The sequence below is a fragment of the Piliocolobus tephrosceles genome, chromosome 13 (genome assembly GCF_002776525.5).
Source record: "Piliocolobus tephrosceles isolate RC106 chromosome 13, ASM277652v3, whole genome shotgun sequence".
NCBI lineage: Eukaryota > Metazoa > Chordata > Mammalia > Primates > Cercopithecidae > Piliocolobus > Piliocolobus tephrosceles.
The window spans coordinates 66806537-66824715 of NC_045446.1; the positions used below are offsets into that span (position 1 = coordinate 66806537).

The window sequence follows — 18179 nt, forward strand, 5'->3', positions numbered from 1 at the left end:
GGAGAGACATGGCTGGAGGTAGATGCTACTGTAGTGAGAGTGTCAAGGGAATTGTGGGAACAATGAGGCAATTAAATTATTGTATATCTAGAAAACCTCAGAGCTTCTAGCAAATAAGATAAAATAAAATAACTGCAAAAGAAAAATCCTATTTGAATTATTAAGAAAAAATGATGTTATTAGATATAAGATAAATGTACAAAAACCAATTGTTTTTCTTATTTTTGACAATAAATGCATAGAAATGGAAATAGAAAAAAAATTCCCATTACGGTATTGACAAAAACTATATTTAGAAATAAATTTAACAGGAAAGACATAGGGCCTCTATGAAGAAAGGTATACAATATCGTAGCAAGATAGAACACAGGATCGGAGGCCGGGCGTGGTGGCTCACGCCTGTAATTCCAGCACTTTGGGAGACTGAGGCGGGTGGATCACTTGAGGTCAGGAGTTCGAGACCAGCCTGGCCAACGTGCCAAAACCCCATCTCTACTAAAAATACAAAAATTAGCCAGGTGTGGTGGCGCATGCCTGTAGTTCCAGCTACTCAGGAGGCTGAGGGAGGAGAATCACTTGAACCCAGGAGGCGGAGGTTACAGTGAGCTGAGATTGTGCCACTGCACTCCAGCCTATGTGACAGAGCAAGACTCTGTCTCAAAAACAACACAAAAAGAGAACACAAGATCTGAACAAATGGAAAGATACACCATACTCTTGGATGGGAAGACTTAATATAGAAATGTCAAACCTTCCAAAATCAATTCCAAACACAGTGTGATGATCTTGATGTTTATACGAAGGAATAAATTCCTGAGAATAGCCAAAAAGATATGAAAAATAGTAACGGTACCAAATGACTTGTGTTGCAGGTAACAGAACCAACTTTAAAACCAGTCATTAGAGTAATGGTATAGGAACAGAGAAATAGATCAGTGGAAAAAAGTAAGAAATCAAGAAATAGATCTCAAATATATATCAGAATTTAATATCTGACAGAGTAACCTTTTAATTATTCAATAAGCAATGCTTTCGCAATTACTATTCATTTTGAGGCAAGTAAAAATTGGATGATTATTCAACTTCAAAATAAAAAACACATCTCGGGTTGGCTGGGCATGGTGGCTCACACCTGTAATCCTAGCACTTTGGGAGGCTAAGGCACGAGGATCCCTTGAGTCCAGGAGTTCAAGACCATCCTGGGCAACATAGGGAGACTCTCTCTCTAGTTAAAAAAAAATCAACATCTCAGGTTATGTAAAGATTTAAATGTAAAATAAAAAGCAAGATAACAAATTTTGGGTTTTTTTTTTTTCTTTTGAGACAGAGTTTTGCTCTTGTCATCCAGGTTGGAATGCAGTGGCACCATCTCGGCTCAGTACCAACCTCTGCCTCCTGGGTTTAAGCTATTCTGCCTCAGATTCCCGAGTAACCGGGATTACAGTCATGCACCACCAGGCTTGGCTAATTTTTTTTGTATTTTTAGTAGAGATGGGGTCTCACCATGCTGGCCAGGCTGGTCGTGCACTACTGACCTCAGGTGATCAGCCCACCTCGGCCTTCCAAAGTGCTGGGATTACACATGTGAGCCATTGTACCTAGCCAACATAACAAATTTTACAAGAAAAATTAGGAGACTATATGAGCAACCTGAGTGAAACTTAATAAAATTAAGAAGTGATTAAGGAAAAGTGAGACCTTGGAAAACATTGTAGGCCAAAAGATACATAAGCAGGGTCAATAGACAAGCGAGTTATGGAAATGCGAGACAAAGTTTAAGATCTACAACATACAATAAGGATTTATAAATTAATAAGAAAGCGTTAACTCAGTAGAAAAATGGGCAAAGGATAAAAATGGGCAATTCACAGAAGAGTTCATCCAAATGGCAAAAAAACCCAAAAACAAACGAAAAGCTGCTCAGCTACAGCAGTAGGAAAATGCAATTTAAAGTAACAGTGACAGATCATTTTATACCCACAGCTAAAACCTGCATTTCTGGCAGGGAAACACAGGAAAAGATACTTTCACATGTTGTTTGTGGAAATGTGAAACATTACTGTTTTTTTGAAATGCAAACTTTATTAAAAGTATATATAACATACATTTAAAATGTGTAGAATATATATATCTCCACTGATTTACTTCTAGGTATTCATTCCACAAGAACACAAACCTTAGAGAGTACAGGCATATGAATAGAATTTTTTGCCTCATGTTTGTAGTTGAAAAGATAAAGCTATCGTTCACCAATAGGAGAATGACTGAATAAATTATGGAATACTCACACTATGGAATACAATGCAATCTCAAAAATGATTTGAAACTTATATCAGTTTATTTGGGGGGATTTCCTTGAAGTACTATTGAATAAAAAAAGTGAAATGCAAGAGAGTATAATAGAATATCGTCCCACTTTTATAAAATAACATTTAAAATCTCTAATACATGCATATGTGTGTTTGCATACAATTTAAATGTGTCTGTCAGTGATTACTCAATTAAGGAGAAAACATACAGGAGGATGGATACAATGGGTTATCTGGGATCAAAGGGGAGAGTGGTACAAGCTGACATGAGCAGTGTGGAAAGTGAGGAGGGAAACATTTTTGGCTCATCCTCCACCAAATAAAATAAAATAAAATAAAATAAAAAAGCAGGGGCCTTTGGAATTGGACTCCCTCACCCTGCAGCCTAGCTAGTCCCCTGCCCCCAGAATGCTTGACATCCTTCCCACCACCCTATACATGGCCTTCTGTGTTTTTTCCATGATGCTAGAATGGGGCAGTCAAGTCACTGAGGGACAGGGAGGGTCCAGGGGTGGGGAGCTGCTTTCAGTGCATGAGAAAGGACCTCAGGGTCCACAGTTCAGGCTGCACTCTCCCCAGGCAGCTTGGCAAATTCATGAGAGTGAGGAGACGAGGCCATGGGAAGTATTAATTCACTTGCTCTCTCAACTGAAGTCCTCCTCCTTCCATCTTAGCTGACAGGTCATGTCCTCAGAGACGATTCTTCTGAGTCCCACCCCTCAATGATCTCGCCCTTCACTCCCTTTCATAGCACTCACTACAATTTGCCATCGTTTTTGTTTGTGTGTGTTTAATGTATGTTTCCCCATAAGCGCCCCAACAGGAGGAACGCTGCCTGTGCAGCACCCAGTAGGAGATGTGGCGGGGTTCCGGAAACGCTGGCTGCTTTCAGTCATTTGCTCACTCACTCTCTCCTTCACTGACTCAATCTTTTATGCATTTCTTTCTTCATTTTTTCCCTTATTCACTCCAGAAACATGCTATTGGTCCATGATTTTTCCCGATCTGAATCTTCTGCTTTCTAGGGTGGCTTTTTCAGAGAAGGCGGGAGTGGGGACATGATGGCAGAATTCTGGGAATGCATCCACAACTTGGGAGGGCCTAGCTGGGTGAGTTGGAAGCTCTCCAGGGAAGGAGGGAAGATTCCAGAAGGCTGGAAGTCCTGAGCAGAAGGTGCTGAATGAGGAGAGAGGAGAAAGTGATGTGGCGGAGGCTGGGCCAGGGAGACCCCTCTACTCCCAGGCATGCCCTGGCTCTTCCTGCTGCCAGGCCTTGGGTCCTGCCATTTGTTCTGCCTGGAAAGCCTCTTCCCATCTCCACGTGTTGAAATCCTACCCTTCCTTGCAGAGCCAGCCCAGATGTCCTCGAAGTTTTGCCTCACTCCTCCAGCTGGAAGGGCTGCTCCCTGCTACAAACAAACTTCCCTAGCACAAAATCTGGGCCTCCCTCAAGGCGCTCACCACTTCCTGGCTTGGGTTGTGGTGTTGGCCCCTCTCTCCACCCCATAGGCAGAGGCTCTTCCAACTGTTCCCTGTATCCTGCAGGGCCTAGGGCCCAGCACAGAGCAGATGCCCAAGCTACTCTGGCTGAACGAACGAGCAGTGATGAGTTTGGGGGTAGGCGGGCGATGATTATGACCCCATTTTACAGATGCAGAAATAGAGGCGCAGCTAAGTGACGGACTTGGCCTTGGTCCCACAGTGAAGAAGCAGCAGAACCTAGACTCAGGCCAGTGTTTCTGGTCCCAGAGGCCGGGCTCTTTCCAGGGCAGCTTGGTGGGAGGTGAGGTAGGGTGGGGCGGAATGAGACTGGGTCCTGGGAACCAGCGGGCCAGGGAGAGCTGCAGTTCGGACGGCCAAGTTCAGGGAAAGCGCAGCTGGGGAGGAGCCAAGGTATTTATTATGCTTGGTCTCCAGTTCCAAACAGAGCTGATGGATGGAGCTGCTCCAGTTCCTATAAACAGCTCGGGCCTCCCTCCCCCCGCCCTCCTCATTCTTAGCCACCACAGCCCAACTGTTTCCAGTGCGATAGGGGTGGGGGTGGGGGGAGATGACCAAGAAGAGAAGAATGGGAGACGAGGGGGAGCAAAGGAGGGGGGAGGACAAAGATAAGACAGGGTCCTAGAGGCCTGAGGAAGCTGCAAGGAACGGAGGGTGGTCAGAGAGGATTCTTTGCCCTCCCACTGGCCCCTGCTGCCGTGGGCGGCCCACAGTCTGCATTCCCCTGTCCTCTCTGTGTCCCCTGGGTCTGTTCAAAAAGCCTCCTCCTCGCCACATTCTCTGAGGGCTTGTCTCAACTCCACAAGCTTCTGAGTCCTGGAGGACAGGGGCCATTCACTCAGGAAACCTTTTCTGAGCTGGCTTTAGTCTGTGTTGGCTCACAGGCCCTGGGGACAGATAGGACTCCGGGTAGGACCTCCCCCCAGGAGCTCCTGGCCCGGTGGGTGGGTCAGGCAGACACCCAATGCTGAGGGCAGCCCAGGCCTGTGGGCAGCTGGAGGAGAGAAATCCAGACAGTCTTCCCAGAGAAGGTGATGGAGGTGATACATCAGGAAGGTGATGGAGGTGAGGGTGGTGAAGGAGATTGTGCAGGTGGGTCTGGGGTGAGCTGGTTCCGGCAGAGGAGGTGGGAGAGGCGCAGGAGGCAGTGCTGCCTAATGGTTAAGACTGCTGGCTCCAGAGTGGGACAGCCTGGGTTCAAGTCTCATCACTGGAGCTCAGTTCTCTAAAATGAGGATGATAACAGTAGAAATCTCTTCAAAGATTGTCAGAATTAAACACGACAATGCACATCCAGTGCTCAGCATGCCCTAAAGCGCTCAACGATGGCCATCTCTGAGCATGTTGTGAGAGGTGGCGGGAAAGAGATGGGTCTCATGGGCCCGGCCCAGTGAGCTGCCTGAAGGACAGGGGCACAGAACACAGACGGTGGGTCCCAGATCCTGGAGGATGTGGCCAGCCTGTGGGTCTGAGAGGGTGAGTTGCTGGCGCGTCCCGGGACCCGTTCCTGGTGGAATGCCACACCAGTGCATGGAACCCCGGGAGTTGGGCCCTGCACCTCAGGCTGACTGTGACCTGGGGGTGGCAGAGCCTCCCTCTCCCTGCAAGCTGAGAGCTCGAGAAGCTGGATGCTCTGATGACCTAGTTGGCAGCTGTGTCCATGTTTGGCTGAAAACAGGAATTTCTGCCTCACTGGGGCTCTTGGCCAGGTGAGCAAACTCCCCTGTTTGTCAGGAAAAGGGGTCAGGGACCTGGTGGGCTCCCTGCTGGAGCAGAGGCCCGCAGACCCTGGGCTGAGGTCAGCCTAAGCTCTTGCCTTCCCCTTAGGCCTTAATGGAGCACCTACCGTGTGCCAGAGGGTGGGGCTGTCTCCTCTCTCCCCCAGCCCTACCCCACGAAATAGGCGTTTAGAATTTCCCTTTGCAGACTGGGAGCCAGGAGCAGGAATGGGGAGGTGAGAGGGCACGGACCAGAGAAATGGAAGAATCTCCAGAAGGCAGAGCTGCCCACCCTGGGTCCAGGGGCTGCTAGGCCAAGGGGAGGGGTCCAGGGTGCCTGGGGGTGGGGAGGAAAAGCATCACTGAGCGGGAGCTTTCGGGAGAGGCGGTCAGGGAAGGGAAGGGCAAAGGCACAGTGCCGGGCTGCTGACAGGGGGAAGTGGGAGGTGTGAGGCCAGAGGAACAAGCACCCCCTGCTCTGCGCGCTCTGCCCTGGCCTGTCATGCCTCTCAGTGCTCCCCTACCCAGGTGAGGCTGCTTCTGTCCCACACCCCACATTCACCCTCCAACTCCAAGCCAGGAACCAGGTATGATTTTCTTCCAAGTTCAACCTTGATCTGCAGCCTGGCTGATCACTGAATTCTCCAGTCCATGGGGACCTTTAGCCCTCTACCTAGGGAGGCCTCTGGGTACCAGAGTTGGACTTTCAGGAGGGATGGGGCTGGAGACAGAGATGTGGGCCATCAGAGCAATGGGGTGTTTCAGCAATGAGGCCACGGTGTTCCCAAGGGAAAAGGGCCTAGGATGGAGCCCTGGCTATCACCACTTACAGCTGGCTTGAGGAAGATGAGCAAAGACTCTGAAAAGGAGTGGCCTGGGAGGGAGGAGACGGCTTCCTGTGTGGCATCACAGCTGTGGGGAGAGCATGCCCAGCAGGGGCATGGGTGGGGGGCCTGCTGCACAGGGCCTAGGGAGAGGAGGTCTGAAAAGTGTGCTGAGTTTGCCAAAGGATACCCTTGACGCTGGTAGCAAGGGCAGCATGGAGCTGGGAGGGGCTGAAGGCAGCTCCAGGTGGGTTGAGAACGGGAGGGGCGGGCAGGGAAGTGACTTTACCAAGAAGCTGGTCTGTGACGAGCGGGAGGAGAAAGGGCAAAATGGCTGAGGGGCTTCTCACTATTTTTAAGATGGGCAAGACTTGAGTCCAGCTGAAGTCTGAGAGGAAGATGTAAACAGAGAGGGAGAGGCTGGAGGCAGAAGAGAGCATGACAGGGCAAGGGAGAGAGGATGGGGATGGGGACCCCGAGGAGGAGGGGCAGTGCAGCCTCTGAGATAGGGCACAGAGGGCTGAGCACAGAGAAGGGGAGGGGCCCTGTAGCTGTAGCAGGAAGGAAACAAACAGAAGCCCCCAGCCTCTCAGCCCTGGGGTGGGGAGCACGCTCACCTGTCGAGTGTGGGGCGACAGAGGTGTAGGAGGGGCCGTGCTAGTGGCTGCGGCTCCAAGGTCCAGGGTGGTGCTGGCCCAGAGCCTCAGTGTCCCCAGGGATTTGCCATGAGGATTGAATGACCATAATGGGATTGAGAGGCAGGGTTCAAGTGGATGCGATGAAGCGGGTTGCAAAGAGGAGGCTGGCGGCCACACTGCTTCTCCAAAATTAGTTTTTAATACATTCAGGTAGGTTATACAAAGAGTTGGTCCCGAGGCCTGGGCTGCGGCCTGGGTCCTGGGAATTGACAGCAGCATTGTGTAGTGTTTTCAAAGATCAGGCGTGGGGACCCACACCTTGGCCTCCAGGCCTAAGGAAGAGTGTCACGTGCAGTAGCACCTGTGGTTGTGATCCCAACCAGGACTGGGTCTGCCTGGGTGCTCCACACATCACCAGGGCCTAGCCCTGGCTCTGCCCATTGACTCTCCCTTAACTTCCTCTGGGCCTCGGTGTTCTCCTCTGTAAAATGGGGTGGAGAGAGTGGCATTTCCATTTTCTCGCACATTACTGAGCCCACATCATGAGCCAGACTGTGGGCCAAGCACAGGTAAGATGATGAAGACAGCAACACAAGGTCTTGAGTTGGTCCCAGCGTGTCCATTCTTCCCAGATAGCTCATGACTCCATGCTATGAGGGACAGGGGGTTATCTGGGTGAGCCTTTCTACCTATTTTTCGAAGAGGGAAAAAAAAAATCCTTGCATGATGAGGCACAGAAAGGAAGTTTGGAGCCAGCATTATCTTGTGATGTGACAGCCAAGAGAGGACATCACTCTGGTCCAACCCCCAATCTCACCCCCCAAATAGGGCTCTCTTCTTTTTCCCCAGAGGCTCTGTATAGCTCTCCACAAGTTTCATTCTCTTTCTAAGCCTCAGTTTCCCCATCTGTGCAATGGGGTGGTTGGATTCAATAGTCTCAAACTCCAGGCTCTGCTCAATAGAGGAAAAGGGAATAAGAGCATGCAGGAGCACAGAGAGAACAGGAGAACCCACACCAGGGTGGAAAGGATGGAAGGAGGGAAACTAAGGCAGTGAAGGAGGAGAGCGCCTGCAGCTGCCTGCCTGGGAGAGAGGAGAGAGCAGGTGTGCATAGCACAGGATACTTCCAGACCCTGCTCGGGCTATGTGGGGCCACTTCCTGTCCACTTAACGGCCTGCAGCCCCTGCAGTGGCAAAGATCAGGCTCTGGAGACAGAAGGATGAGGGTCTGAATCTCACCTAAGGCATTAGTTAGCTGGGGCCCCGGAAGGAGATTTGCAGAACTTCAGTTTCCTCTTTTATAAAATGGGGATAAAATACCAACCTCCAAGGGTTGTCATATAGGGGCAGACACAAGGCTTGGATTCACATCCACATCGCCAAGCTGGGTGCAAAACAGAACCAGATATCTAAGGTTTTAGCTCCTGGCTCAGCAGCCAAAGCGGGGCTGCGATGGAGAAGGGCTGGGCAGGGACGGCGCTTAGAGCAGTACTGGGGTCAGGCTGTGTAACATGAGAGTGCCAGGCAGGGAGACGGCCTGTCCAGAGCAGGAGACGGAATGGTCCAGTGCCGGGCTGGACCCCTTAACCAGACTCTGTTGGAGCCGCCACGGCCCGCCTAACAGCACCAGATCCAAGACACACTCGTATGGCTCCAATTCTCTCTTCCAGTCATAAGCTTTTCATTTTCAGAGAGACTGAAAATCATTATCAGAAGATGTCACAAACAGTCTGCTTGGAAATGTTTCAGACAAATCCTCCCAGGCTTGGCCCTCCCTCACCCTGGCAGAGCTGGGGCAGGACTCTTCGCATTGAACCAGCGGGGCCTGCCGAGCTCTGGAGCCCTGGGCTTTCACATCTCAGGCCCTAAGCACACTGCGTGGTCACCACGCGGCTCTGTAGCACTCCCTCCTCCCAGACTGGGAGATTCTTGAAGGCGGGAGTGTATCTCATTTCCCAGCATTCCCAGTGCCCAGAGCAGGGTGTGGCACAAAGTAGATGCTCAGTGAAGATTTGTTGATCTGATAGGTCAACATTATTCCCTGCTGTCCCTGAAACCGCCCAACTTCTGGCTTCCACAGCTGGACCCAAAGTGCAGCCCGGGAAGGGGGTCACCCGCTGATGCAGCAGGCGGCAGAGAAAGGTGTCCCGGGTTGCAATTTGGAGACCAGAGTTCTGGGATCCTGGGTCACTGTGTGACCTTGAGTCAGTCCTCACTCTTCTCTGGACCTCAGGCTCCCCCATTGACCTAGAGTGTCCCCCAGCTTCTTCAGGCTTTATACTGTTGGTTAAACTTCTGCCGGCGGAGGCAGCAGCATGTGGCCAGCGTGGTGAGGAGGATGGCAGAGACCAGTATGAAGGTGAGGATGATGATGAGGTTGATGTTCTTGAGCCCCCCCTTCTCACAGTCCTCGGGACGCACGTGGCTCAGGGACACCTCCTCCTGGGAGCTGAAGCGGCAGATCAGGTCCTGGGTGGCGTCCACGTCCACACGGCCCTGGTGCAGCTGGGCTGCCAGCCAGCCATTGCCACAGCAGCTGAGTGGATTCCCCTGCAGGTAGAGGCGCCGGAGGCTGGTCTCCAGGCCACCCATGGCACTGCCCGGCAGGAGGCTGAAGCTGTTGTTTCGCAGGTCCAGCACCTCCAGTGACACAGCCTGTGTCCAGGCGGGAAGGTGGCTCAGGCGGTTCTCGGCAAGATTGAGCCGCTTGAGGCAGATGAAGCAGGGCAGGTCCACCTGCAGGACCGTCAACCCATTGCCCTGCAGTGCCAGGACTTCCAAGGAGGCCTCCAGGCCTGTCAAGGCCCCCGTGGCCACCTCCAGCCCAGGGTTGGAAGAAAGGTCCAGCTCAGTCAGTGGGGTATGGAGGAAGGCCCCTGCCCTGAGCAGCTCTATCTCATTATCCACCAGGCTCAGGCTGCGGAGGGAGGCGATGCCAGAGAAGGCCACACAGCTGGCAGGGCCAGGCTCATTCGGCCCCCCACAGGGGCTGACCCGATTCCCCTGCAGGTTAAGCCGCTGCAGGCTGGCCAGGTTGGCAAAGGTGTATGGAGGCAGGTCCCGCAGGGCATTGCCCTGTAGGAGCAGCGTCCGCAAGGACCCCAGGGCTCTGGCGCCCAGTTCCAGTGTCTCCAGGGCATTGTGGCTTAAGTCAAGGAGCATGAGGCAGGGCAGGGAGCCTGAGCGCCGGGCCTCAAAGGTCCGCAAGCAGTTTCTGCTGAGGTTCAGGAAGCACAGGGAGGTCAGGTGCTCAAGAAAGCTGTCGGGGATGAGTTCAATCTCATTGTAGCTCAAATCCAGATTCAAGAGCTGGGAAAGGGGGTGGACGCTGGCATTCCCATTGGGGGTTGAGAGGGGCAGGGCTGACCAGCCCTCGGAAGGCGCGTGGATGCCCTTGCTGTCCTGGGGTGGCCCTGTGGGGAGCCGGATGAGGTTGTTGGACAAGTTCAGGTAGATGAGTCTCGGGAGCGCGGCCAGGTCGGGGAAATGGAGCAGTTTGTTCTCCCGCAGGTCAAGCCAGGTGAGCTGGAACTCGGCCTGGGGCTGGGAGGCCGTCTGAAAGGCCTCAATGCTGTTGCAGCTCAGGTCCAGCACCCGCAGCTGCTGAAGGCTGAAGTCGGAGATGCAGGTGAGGGAATTCCTGGAGAGGTTGAGATGGGTCAGGCGGGGCAGGCCCTCGAAGGCGCCGTCCTCGATGTCCATCAGCACGTTGCTATGCAGGTCAAGCTGCTCCAGCGCAGGCATGTCCTGGAAGGTGTGGCGGGTGAGGCGAGTCAGACTGTTCTCCGCCAGTGAGAGGGTATGCAGGCTGGGTGCCTCCCCTAGCAGCCGCTCCAGCAGGCCGCTGTACAGGCTGTTTCCAGACAGGTCTAGGGAGGTCACGCGTGGCAGGGGGCCCAGACCACCGGCACTCAGCGCAGTGGCCATCGCCAGCCGGTTGTGAGCTAGGCTGAGGTGCTCCAGGTGGGTCAGGGCCTGGAAGGCTCCTGGCTGGAGGAAGCTGATCTCATTGGTGCTCAGGTCCAGGTGACGAAGTGCCGTGTAGAAGCCCAGGGGTGAGGCCAGGATACTCCGCAGCTGGTTCCCAGAGAGATCAAGGGTCTCAGTGTCCGGCGGGAGCACCAAGGGGACCTGGAGCAGGCCCAGACCCTGGCACGAGACCTTCTTGTCCACCTGGGGAGGGGCAGGGTGGGGAGACAGCTGGCATAAGTGGGCGCCGTAGGGGATGAAACCAGACACGTTTATCCAGGAACCCTGCCTGGCTGAGAACCCTTCTCCCATGGACTCCCAGAATGCTCAACTTTCCCCACCGCAGCCTGATCACCCCATGCCCGGATGACCCATCTGGCTCCCTACCCCATCTCCGGCACCCAGCACGGTGCTGGGCATTAAGGAAGGAACTCAATGAAGTTTCTATGGGTGGACAGATGGAGAGATGACAGACAGATAGAAGGACAAATAAACTAACAAAGAAACCTTGTACTTACTATTACCCCTCTTACAGGAAACAGCCATATATCCCACAGAGTGACCCCAAGCCAGTGAGCAGCAGGGCACAGCAAGGACCCAAGGCTCCTGGTTCTATGTCCTGGGTCCTCTCTACGGGCGCAGGGAGTTAAATTTCCAGGGGTAGGATGCGACTTTCTCCACTTTGGGAGAAATGTTTCCAAAAGGGAAAACTGTAATTTGTGCTCTGCCATCAGTTTTTATCTTGGCCTCCCGGCCTCAGACCTCATTCAGGCTCTCGTGTCGTGGGCAGAACCTGGGTCCCGGGGCCTGCCTTCCTTGTGGATGCTTCCCAGATGTGGCCTCCTCTCTGTTGCTGTTACCTGCTAGGGGGTGGCTTTCTTCCCAGGCTGGGTCAGGGGACTAGGCCCCTGGAGGTGGGAAGGGGCAGGGAAAAGATGGCCAGAGCCAAATCCACAGTCTTCGGTGACGAGACCATGTTTGTGCTGTGCCACCTCCAGGAAGTCACATAACCACTGTTTTCTTACGTCCTTCCCCAGCAGCCACTCAACATTTGACATCTTCGTTAATACTTTCAGGCCTGTGGTCCCATTGGTCTTTACCACAGCCTGTGCATCTGATACGATCACCCCATTTACAGAAATCTAGGTTCAGAGAGGGGAAGGGAGGTGCCAGGATTGCCCAGCTGGTGAGGAGCAGAGCTGGGATTTGAATCCAGGTTTTTTTTTTAACAACCAAAGGCCCCACTCTTGTTCTTCCACAGATGTGCCTTCTGGGACCAAAATTCTTTCTGTGCAAATGCAGGTCTCCCTTTTCTCCTCCAGGCCTCCAGGAACCCCAGCCTTTCCCAGAAAAGAGTCTGACTTCCACAATCAGCGGGTTCAGGCTCACCGCCCCCAGCTTCTGTCTCCACTGACCCATTCTGGCCCATTCACTGCTAAATGCCTGACAACTGCTCAAAAGCTCCACTCTGACTGTGAGGCAGCTTGGCTTAAACTTCTCCATGGTGAAGTCCAGGACCCTCAGCAGGGCCTTCGAGGCTGTTTGTAGCCCCTGCCAACCTGTCCCCCACCTCCCACCCCAGCCCACATGCAGTGACCACAGCTGACCACTGCCCATCATGCCCTCACACACCCACTGCTGAGCCTCCTCCCTGAGCTGGATATGCCATCCGCAACCAGATCCACATGTGAACTCTTCATGTTGAGCTTCAGGGCCTCCTCCAACAGCGAGCCCTCCCTGACCATGCTTCCTCTCAGAGCTTTGCCCCGCTGAATTGTGGCTGTTTGTGTGGGGACCTGCTAGACAGCGAGCTCAGAGCAAACAGGGACTGGTTTGGTGGATGTGGATGCCTTGGACCTGACTAGCAAGTCAATTTTTCCTAATGAATGAGTCCCAGGCATCATCGGTTTAGTAAAGGTCTGAGGTACTGAATCAATCACTACTCTGGGAGGAAAGAAAATGGATGACTGATGTTTTCAGAATATAGTCAAAGACAGCTAGAGCAAGAAGAGTTCAGCTCACCCACTTCCCAGATGGGGACACTGAGGCCTGAAGGTGGCAGTGACTTGCATGAATTCACAGTGAGCCAGTGGCTGAGCTGGTAGGGAAGGAACACAAGCAGGCATGTTCCTCTCCTGGTCCAGCTCTGCGCTTCCTCCTGAGAACCCCAAGGTGAGCAGGCGGAGGAAGAGACCTGCCCAGCCTCAGGCCTCTGTGTGGCTCTTCCTACTCCATGCAGCACAACGACTCCATGCAGCCTCCAAGGGAGGCAGCTTCACAGGGGCCTCAGGAGGCCCAGGGATGCCCCGGCAGTTGGGCACTTGTGAGAACCTGAAACCTGCCTGGCTGCCTTGCCCATCCTTGCCCTTCCTCCCTCACAACCTCTCTGCCTGCAGGGGCCACTAAACATAGCCTCTTCCTCACAGCCCTTACCCCCTGGGGCATTCCTTACTTAAAGCAGAAACAACGAAATGACCTGTGATGGAGCCCCAGCTGTGTCAGGCTTCATGCTGAGTACAGAGGCCCCTACCCCATTAAATCTTCCCAGGCATTGTTCATCCTGCTCCTATTGTACCTCTAACGAAACTGAGGCTAAGGGGAGTGGGCTGCCCAAGATCAGACAGGCAGGGGCTCAAAACTCCCATTTGCAAATTCTTATTCCTATTGGTGCCAGCCAAGTTCTGACCACTGGGCCCTCAGCTGGTCGGCACAGCAAAGAGCATCAGGGACCCACTTACTGAGTGTTACAGTGTGGGGGGCCACTCTGCGGTGCCCCACGTGTTACCCCCCGGGCAAGTGCAGAGGTATACTGCCTCTGGACAGGGAATGGCTCCCTGGGGCACTAGCCCCTGAGACTTGATCCAGGACACAAAGTTTGCCAAGCCCACAGCCCAAGTCTTCCTCTCCATTCAGGGGCCCAAGACCCCTGCTCTGGAAGCCCAGGGGGCCTGCTGGTGGGCAGGGCTGCACTGGGATGCCCAGCTCTCCAGTCCAGTCCAGGAGAGAGCCTGAAGTCCAGGATGGTGCTCAGCGCTCCACTTCCAGGGTCTCCACGCCTCCTTCAGCTCTGAGCTCCCAGCATGGCCTGGCTTACAGTGGGAGGGAATTGGAGGACTTGGCCCTTGGCCAGAGTTTAGAGCTCCCATCCACTGTTCTGGGCTATCAGGACACCACTGCCCAGCTTCCTTTTTGTAAAACAAAGACTTGCCATCCAACTCCATTTCACCACCTGATCATGGGAGGAAAGCAGAGTAGGGAGAGGCACCAGGCAGTGAACAGTGGCAAAGGCAGCTGGGTTCGAATCCTGTAGGTCCCTGGTGGGTGACACGTCTTCCCCTTCCCCTCCCGTGCGTATTATCCTCATGCTGGTTCAGAAAGTGCTTTCCTATCTCTTATCTCATTTCCCCAGACTCTAAAACTCACTCGCTTCCCCTCTGCCTGTTGGGTGGTTAAGGTCTTTCCCCTCTGAGCCTCATCTCCCTGAGGTAGAACGTGCATTTGTATTTGGTGACGTCTGAGGCCTTCTCTGCCCGTAATTCTGGGCTCCGGGAATCTTAGAAGGGCTCTGAAGAGCAAGAAAGGTGGTGGCAACAGGAGACATTGCACCCCCAGGGAAGGGCTGCGGGCAGGCAGCTGCCGGCACTTCCTGCCTCCTGAAGCAGCTGCCGGTTCTGTGTCATAAGCTTCTTCGAGTCTCAGGTCCAAGAGGGGCTTCCGGAGGCCCTGCCCTTTCCCCAGCCAGGCTCTGGTCTCAGTGACTGCCCGGCCTTACAAGTGGACCTAGGTGTTCTCTTTGCCCTGTATCTCATAGAGTCACAAGAACTTGAGGGCTAGTTTCCCTGGCTTGGGACAGGAAAAAGGAATAGAAGCAAATCAGACTTGGTCCTTGCCCTAGGGAAGTTCATGGTCTGGCAGGTGAGACAGGCTTAGACCCTTTCACCAACCCCCACCACGTGCTCAGTCTTCTCTGTATTGAGACAGAGGGAGGCCTGGGGACCGCAGGAACCCAGAGGAAGGTGTGATCAGACTAGGCCAGCCCGGGAGGGTTTGGGGAGGCTTCCTGGAGATGGCAGCATTTGACCTGGGCAGTAAGGAGTGAGAGGCACCCCAGTGGGCAGTCCCAAGTCAAGGAGCCCAGTTAGGAAGGGGATTTGTCCCCGGGAGGGATGAGCACAGAGGAGCCCCTCCCAGCTGACCTACCCCAAATTCCCCACACATATATACATTCTAGATCCTCTAGCTGGACCTACTGCTCTGTGGGGACAGCTTGGGGGAATACAGTGTAATATCAGCCTCACTGTTCCCAGCTGAATGACCTTGGAAAAGTCATAACCCCTCCAAGCCTCAGTCTCCTCCTTTGCAAAATGAGAATAATGGTGCTTACCTGGCAGGATTGTTGGGTAAGCAAGATGTTTAAACATTCTAGTAGGTGCCCATTAAATGCAAGGTACATTCCCTTTCCTCTCCTGACTCTTCTAACTTCTGGCTTCTGGGGCTGGGGCACTAGCACACCCTAGGGCAGACAGGTGGGGGTGGCCCTCACCCTGTCTGGGCAGAGCATCTTACCATCTTACATGGCACTTTGTCTTGGTGTTGTGCAGCCAGGCCTAGGGTCAGCAGGGCCAGGAGCAGCAGGATCTGGGGGCTCATGGCTCTGTGTAGGGCGGAGAGGAAAGGGGAACACTGTAAGACCACTGGCTCCTTCCCACTGCCAGCCCCCACTCCCACCCATTCTGTGCCTGCCCTCGGAACCCCAGAGCATGGCTGGAGTAAAGGTGGTTTGAGCAGGGGAGAGCCGCGTGGGAAATGGGCCTGCAGCCCGTCATAGTAGGCCTCTCACCCAGGCCAAGGAGCCACCCATTACCCAGGGGAAGCAAGAGTTTTAAAGCAGCAGGTGACTTGGCCGGATGGGGGTTTTCAAAAGACCCCACCCAGGGGAAGATAGCCCGGACGGGATGCACAGAAGGCTGACAGACCCTAAGGGTTACCCTAGGCCATGCTCGGGGCCAGGGACTGGGGGCATGGGGATGTACAGGGGGTTTGGAGGGTGGGCCTCTGACTACATTTCCACCCAGGCCACACAAGTCCTCCATACCAGCTCCTCAGTCCCCATACGGAATTCCTCGTTTTCTGCCCACTCCCCCACCTTTATTTTGCCCTTTTCCTTTTGATTCTCTGATTCTCGAGCCCTTGCCATTGTTCAAGGCTTGGGCCCGGACCTTGACAGGAAGCCCCACAGGAGGCCTGGCTGCCCCAGCACTGCTCTGCGGACTTCCCCAGGAGCAGCCTGGCAGGCCCTGTACTTTCACTGAAGCCACACTCTGGCCTCCTGGGCCAGCCCTTCCTTCTGAGAGCAGCCAGGGGTGGGGCTAAGGGGACTGCACAGGCCCTCAGCAGGGTCAAATCCCAGTGCTGCTGGAGGCTCACTCACCCCCTCACTAAGGACATCGGCCAAGTGCTAGGGATCTACAAATCCATCCATAAATTTCATTCATTCATTCACACCTTTACTGAATACCTCCTTATGTCTGGCTCTGTGCTGGGAACCGGGAACTCAAAAAACAAATGAACACAAAAAAGAAGTGACAGTGATACAGAGAGTCTTAAAGAGGGACACAGAAAGCCTTCCAAGAGCACCAGGCACACAGTCACCCACATCCGACTGCTCCCTCTTGTCTCCTCTACCTTCCTGCTGTGTGACCTTACAAGTCGCTTCACCTCTCTGAGCCTCAGTCTCCTCATTTGAGGTTAATGGCAGCCATGCCAGGTTTTGTTGAGAATCAAACGAGATGCCACTAACAGAGCCCCCATTATGCACTAGGCCCTTTTCTCGGCACTTTCTAGGCGTGAACTCATTCCATCCTCACAAAAATTCAGTGACTTGGTTCCATGATCATTTTACAGAAGGGAAAAAGAAAGCTCAGAGAGCTTAGGTACTACACCCGAGGTCACGCGGTGAACAAGCCACTGGCCCAGGCAAGTCTGGATCCTGGGTCTGTGCCCTTCAAATTCACACTCTCAGGCCTCCCACAGTGGGTGCTCCCTGAGTGAGTGCTGAACCGCGACTTTGAAGGATGCTGCAGGAGAAAAGGCATTTCCAGGGCTTTTGAGGGCAGCGTCTTTGACTGTAGGAACCCACTAGTGATGAGCTTTGGATGAAGATGACTGCTGTGAATCCCATCTCGCTTGAAGGCATACAGACCACAGCCGGACCGTGAACCCTATTCCCTGGCTCCCCTCAGGGCCACAGGCGCTGCCTCTGCAGCTGCTCTGCTCTCACCTGCATTACAGGTTGCGCTTTCACAGGAAACTTTGTTCTGCTGTTTAAAAAGCAGAACGCCACCGCCCGTTAAAAAGTTAGCATATTCAGAACTGAGTGAAAACCCCTTTGCAGGGCCTTCCAGGCAGTTGGGGAGCATGCCCTGCCCGGCCAGCTCTTCCCTCTAGCCTCCTTCCCCGGTGTCCCCTCTCACGTTCTGGATTCTGGACATCTCATATTTCTATCAGTTCCCTGAGCAGATTTTCCCTGCCCCAAACCTTCACTTCCTCCCCTCTCCTCTTCTGCTAAAGACCTCCTCATCCTTGGGGTCCCAGCTTAGATGGGCCAAGAGGTCTTCTTTGGTTCCCCAAGTCTGGGCTACGTCCTCCAGTCCTCCCAGAGCCCCCGAGCTTCCAGTGAGCACAGCACCAAGCCCTCCGTGGCTACTGTGCCCCACCCCCCTCCCATGGGAAGTGCCCCTAGAGAGGGGCTCACTGTCCTGAGATGCATCTCACAGCACACAGCAGGTCAGCAGCGGCACAGAGAACTGACACCAGGAGCCTTGGTGACCTGGGGTCGTTAGTGACAGCAGTTCTCCTTGGCTCTCCCTTCACCTCCCTGCCACATTCCCTTCCCCTATTTGTGCCATCAGTGGGCTCTGACTGCTCTCCCTGAAACAGAGACCGCAGATCTTCCTACTTCGCTCTTGTCACTGCCACAGACTGAGATGCCACACCAATCCTGGCCTTACCCACAACACCCTGACCCCTTATAATCTGTCCTATACCTAGCAGCCAGAGTGATAAAATCATCTGTCAGACCCTAAACCTCTACTGTTTGAAAATCTCCAAGAAAATCCAGGCCATCCACAGTCTCCTCTCTGACTCCTGTCCATTTTCCCTTCCCTCACTAAATTCCAGCTTTCTTGCTGTTCCTTCAACACAGCAAATTCCTTCCTGCCTC

General features: G+C 53.6%; 1 protein-coding gene across 1 annotated transcript; it reads right to left on the reverse strand.

The window, feature by feature from the left end:
- Positions 1–7165: 7165 nt before the first annotated feature.
- Positions 7166–15611, reverse strand: LRRC32 (leucine rich repeat containing 32). Its single transcript, XM_023209351.1, has 2 exons — positions 15524–15611; positions 7166–11161 (listed from the first exon to the last, which is right to left on the reverse strand). Exons 1-2 carry the CDS (start codon positions 15605–15607, stop codon positions 9257–9259), a joined length of 1989 nt encoding a protein of 662 aa, XP_023065119.1. The 5' UTR covers positions 15608–15611; the 3' UTR covers positions 7166–9256.
- Between the last annotated feature and the right edge of the window lie 2568 nt (positions 15612–18179).